Below are 5,754 nucleotides of genomic sequence, written 5' to 3' on the forward strand. Positions count from 1 at the left end.
TGAATTACAGTTCTTTTTAGTTTTACAGCAAATTAAGCAAGTGTATCGTAACACGTTCCCGTTGTGGAACTAATGTTCAGCGTCACTGTGTTTCCGGGGAGAAGCTAAAGAGGTGCACACTGAAGCCTGTATGGTCAAATACGGTCGCATGTGAGTGTTTTGTGCAATAATTTGTATCGATTAAATAAAATATTTACACATTTTACTAGCTTTTATTAATTAGCAGTATATTTTGAGTACTTTGGGCTGTGGGATTTGTACGTTGTTATGTCTTATTTGTTAGGTTAACTTGTTTACACTTAATATGCAAAGGAAGTCATGTTCTTGGCCGTCATGTTTTAATTATAACCGTGATTATGACAATAATTCTGCATCACTTTCCAGATAATGGAGAAATAATTGTTTTTAAACAATTTTGACTTCAACTTGAGTCATAAAGGTTTAGCGATCTCTAATGATTTATGTGTGTTGTATAAAATTAATTTATCCTTGATCGAGACCAGGGGTTTTCATGTTTTCTAAGTGGTGGCCAAATAAAAGTTTAAAGTAAAACAATTAAAAAGAAAAAAAAGTATATCATTAAATAAATGTATAAATTTTAACTAATAAATATAATTATATGAATTAAAAATTATATTAATTTGATTTAAATTAATAATAAAACCGTACAGTACTACAATGAGAAGAAAATTATACAATAATGTAATTTAGTAGTAGTGAACTAAATATTTTTCAAATAATAGTATTTCATACATATTTGTAATACTAGGTTTTGTTTACCTTGTAAGTTGGGGCTTTACATATAAAAATATATGGATGCCATTTACATTTTAGGATGACAGCTTGAGGATTACCAATTTGGGGGTTCTTGGCACTTGAAAACCCCTGATCTAGTCACTAAAGAATGACTTCTTAGGTCTAGTAAATAGGACAATAAATCAATGGTTCTCAATTGATTTGACTTCAGGACCCAAATTTGTGTCAATTGTGTTTTTTAATTGTCCATGCTTTCATTCTCTGAGAGTCAGCAGGCAATCATTTGCCATGTAAAACACAAATATGTCACCAGTAGAGGATCTCTGCACTTAGGTCACTGTGAAATGATGCTCTTTTCTTTTGAGGTGCCAGGGTAATTGGTGATGATGGACACTCTGGAGGACACCTTTAGGACTCTCTCCATTGCCAGGAGGCTACAGCCCAGTGATGCCACGTACATTTTGGAGCTCTCCTGTGCCAGCAGTGGGTCAGATGTGCTGGCTGTGTGCTGCTCCAATCACTCTGTGCACCTGCACAGCAGAGAGACGCTCCGCCTGGTGGGTGACTTCCAGGGTCATACAGCTCCTGTGTGTGGAGTGCGTTTCTCTCATCTCTCACCTCACCTGCTGTTCACCGGCTCTGCTGATGGGACACTGCGGTGCTGGGACGTCCGGCGGCCTGGTTCTGATGCCACCCAGGTGTTCCGTAGTGATTCGACACATTCGTACTGCTCGTTTGATGTGAGCTGTAGTGATCGTGTGCTGTGCGCAGGCACGGAGCAGGTGGGGGAGGACAGTTTTTTGGTATTCTGGGATGCCCGTATGGTTCAGGATGGAGGTGAGATGGGCGGTCTGCTGGGCGTTTACTCAGAGTCACACAGTGATGACATAACTACGGTGAAGTTCCACCCCCAGCAGGCAGATCGTTTGGCTTCTGGAGCCACAGATGGGCTTGTGAACGTGTTCGATCTGAGTCTGGGTAGAGAGGATGATGCTCTTGTGACCACCTGTAACTGCAATTCCTCTGCCAGCTCCCTCTGCTGGACAGGTAGGCAGCAACACCACACCTGACTGAGCAATCCAAACTATATAAGAGTAAAACTTGAGCAGTATTTTTTTTTTTTTTATGTCACAGTGTACTAAAAACAGTTCCCTTAGTCATGTAAAATATCAGAATTTTTCCATTTTGATGACCATGCCTTCCATGTTTACATTTTTTAAATATTAATATTAAAAATATAATAATTATTATTTTTATATAGATTTCATGCTTTGCTATTAAATTGTGATGACCAGGCTTATAAAATGCATCTTAAGAGGTTTTAAACATTTCTATGACATGTAAATGTTTATATAATCATCATAATAATCATAAAGAATATTATTCCTCGTATGCTTAGCTATTAATTGGTGATGACCATGCCTTTGATGACTATTTTTGCAAATTTCTAATACATACTACTAATATCATACTTCTACTAACTCTATGCTTAGGTGTTTGTGTTTATGATGACTGGCCCTTAAAAACAAATGTTACATTTAATAATAAATAGTAATTGCTGTAAAATAATTTGCTACAAATTATGCAGTCACTTTTATGTAATGTATATGAAAATGTGTTATTTTATGTATATTTTTGTCAAATATGACATAAAATTTATCACAAAAAAATATATATATATATCAATGAGACACATTTGTGTAAATATGTGGAAATACAAACAATAATAATGATTTTGATATGAATATAATCAAACAATAACAACAGGCAAACTGATAACAGTATTGAATATATACGTTTTTCAGTTATGCTTTGCTGTAAAATATTGAATTGACTAGAAATTGGCTTTTCTAAGTACATTTACTTTGTTAATTGGATAAAATGTGTGGGAACCCTGTTAGCATGTGTATATTCAGATTAGCTATTTAATGGAATAACTGTTTAAATCTTATTATTACCAAGTAACAAATATGAGTTTCAAGTTCTATTTGAATTAAAATGTTAAACATCACTAGATCTGTACTCCGCAGAACCCTAAACTGGTAATTCATTTCTTCTATTAACAGGCAAAGATCTTGACCAGCTGCTTTGTCTGACTCATGACGAAGGGCTCCACCTATGGGACGTCGCTCGCCCAGACAGTGATGACACTCTGACCCTTCTGAGCTCGGCTGATGCTCGAACACTTGTCCAGCTCCCCGATGGAGCGTCGCTTGAGTACTTTGTGGGCGGTACATGGCTGTCAGATGAGGAGCGTATTCTGTTAGTGGGAGGGAGTAATCATGGAGAGCTCCACCTCCTGGACTGCAGTGGGTGTGGTCTGAGGTTCATTAAATCCCTCAGAGGGGGTCATTCAGCTACAGTGAGGTGCTTCCAGTGGGATGCAATCAGTCAGTCTCTGTTGACGGGTGGAGAAGATGGCCAGTTGTTGCAGTGGAAAGCAGGAGCTGAGGAAATCAGTGTGGGGAAGAAAGATTCTCTGAAAAGCATCTCCTCCATGCAGCTCAAAACTAAAGCTCACAGAAAACAAGCTGTACAGAAAGACCGCTCAAAACTAGCATGATCACATGCACAGGACAAACTCAGATTTCACTAAGAGACAGTTGACACTGAAACAAATTGGTTATGTGACAGAAATCTCAGAGAAATTGCAAACACTTTATGGAGACTAAATTAGAATCTTCTGCCGTATAAAACATATAGCTTATTATAGACATTGGCTGATTTTAAACAGTTTTGTGGTTTTAAATTGTAAGTAACAAATTGCTACATGACATTGATTTGTCCAGCAGATAAACTCATCTTTGTGATAGTTGTTGCCCTTATGTAAAACATTACATTTCTTGTGTTTTGTTTGCAACCTTTTTTAAAAATGTGTTTCATAAGATCACTTTTGAGGTTAAACACGTGACTTAAAAAAGATAAAATTGTGTTCTGGGTTTCAGGAATACAAACTGAAGCTGTATTACATTAAAGGAATAGTTAAACCAAAAATTAAAATCATCTTAAATTGTACTCACCCTCAGGCCACCCAAGAGGTAGATTAGTTTGTTTCTTAATCAGAACAGATTTGGAGAGATTTTGGTTTGAATTCTTATTCTGATGGCACCCATTCACTGCAGAGGATCCATTGGTGAGCAAGTGATGCAATGCTCCATTTTTCCATATCTGTTCCGATGAAGAAACAAACTCATCTACATGCTAGCATGACGGCGGGTACATTATCAGCAATTCTTATATATTTATTTATTTCTATTCCTTTAATGCATGGGGATTTTCTGAAATAACTTGTCATAAATGTTTTTATATGTACCTGCATCAGCACCACTGTCAGAATCACTCTCTAATAAATGATGCAAAGTGCAACCATACTCTCCCCATGTCAGCATTCTTTCTATGCAAAGGTTTAATGGACAAAAATGGTGGTTATTGTTCTTAGCAAATGCTTTTTACAAAATCATCCATCAAGAAATGTACATTTTGTGTTTTTTGTTACTTCTTAGCATGGACTTACCCACAAGAACTTCTGAAATTGTAAATAGAAATAGTTTTCGATCTCAAGAGCTGCAGAATTAATTCTACAGCTTCATAATCATAATCATAATCTTATTTATTTATTTTTATTGTTGAATCTCATTAGTGATCTTGAATACCTACTGAGTGAACTTTGAAATGCAAATATGACTTTTAAACATGCAGGCGGGTTTGTCTCTGAGATTGTTGAGCTCCCCAGTGTCACACACTCTTCTTAGGGTAGCTTCTACAGTTTTCAGTGTTTGATTCTCTCAGTGTAAACACTGAGGATCAGAGTCCAGCTAATAATTCTGATGTAATGGAAGCCTGGGGAGGTTTACTATGCTGAATTCAAGACATGCCACAACTGGACAGCCCTGTTCATTAGTTCGTATTCCATCGATCGGAAACTGCCCCACCCTCAATAATATGTGGCAGAAAGTGATGTGAATTCAGAATTTTGACAACTGAGAAACTGTCAACTGCGTGGTGTTTGTGGGTGCTATGTGTTTTGTAAATGCCCTTAAATATAGAATAAAGAATGCATACATTTATCTGAATTGGAAGCCACTATAAAATCCCCAGCAAGCATCTGTCGTTAATTTATTTGATTTCTAAAACGCATTAATACCACTACATCTTTTTTTACAGTTTGGTGCCTTTCAATCCCTAATACAAGTTATGGTATTGGAGATTTATCTGCAGATTTATCTTTTTATCACTGGACTAAGGTAATTTATTAACTTTAACATGTCCCTGTTTATGATTAAACATAAATAGGTTTCAAAAATAGGTTTTATTTTCATTTAAATTCAGTGAAACACCCCAGAAGCCCAGAGAGTATCTGTTGCGTAATCAGCCGTTCCCTGTGTACGCAATGACGTGGGTGCCTACGCGCGCGTTCTCGTCACTCATTTCCTGAAACACATGAAACCGCAGCTGAGAGTAAAAGATGCCATATGATTCTGATGCTCGTGCGATGTGCAGATATTTCACGCCAGGTGTGCTCTTTGGAATGAGACGCTCCTTATATGGGTTGGGTTCTTATACAGGTTTAACTTCATTCCTAAAGAGATTGATTATTTCCTTTTCTTTTTCCCTGTCCAGACTGTCGCCATTCTGAATAAAGATGTATTAGTGCTATGAATGTTTTTTTATTCAGTTAATTTTTATTTCTTGAGTGCTTTTAACGATACATATAGCTTTATAAGATGATTTCATAATAAACTTAGTATTGGCAAAGTGTTCAAGTTTTTAATATTTATTATATAGTAATTTACTACGTTGTAATAAACTACATAACAATTAAAATAGTAAGGTGACTCTTTCCTGCTTGCACACACCTCAACCCAACTTCCCTATTCATCATTAGAGAAGCCTTAGGGTTTTTCCCGCCCATGTGTGGTGATTGACACCTACGTCGCCCAATCATGTTCCGAGGAATCTTCAAACTGTCCAATAGCGTGGCACTGTAGGCCCGAACCC

At 36.9% G+C, this 5,754-nt stretch overlaps 1 protein-coding gene across 2 annotated transcripts; it reads left to right on the forward strand.

The window, feature by feature from the left end:
* wdr89 (WD repeat domain 89) lies at positions 1–4,127 on the forward strand. Of its 2 annotated transcripts, none has more exons than XM_052573472.1 (3): positions 1–150; positions 1,122–1,803; positions 2,823–4,127. In XM_052573472.1, exons 2-3 carry the CDS (start codon positions 1,140–1,142, stop codon positions 3,317–3,319), a joined length of 1,161 nt encoding a protein of 386 aa, XP_052429432.1. In that variant the 5' UTR covers positions 1–150; positions 1,122–1,139; the 3' UTR covers positions 3,320–4,127. The 2 variants fall into 2 exon arrangements, with proteins under 2 accessions (XP_052429432.1, XP_052429431.1); XM_052573471.1 differs by having other exon boundaries at positions 9–150; positions 1,129–1,803.
* The last annotated feature ends 1,627 nt before the right edge of the window (positions 4,128–5,754 follow it).

Source organism: Carassius gibelio, chromosome B13, assembly GCF_023724105.1.
Source record: "Carassius gibelio isolate Cgi1373 ecotype wild population from Czech Republic chromosome B13, carGib1.2-hapl.c, whole genome shotgun sequence".
NCBI classification, from domain to species: Eukaryota; Metazoa; Chordata; class Actinopteri; order Cypriniformes; family Cyprinidae; genus Carassius; species Carassius gibelio.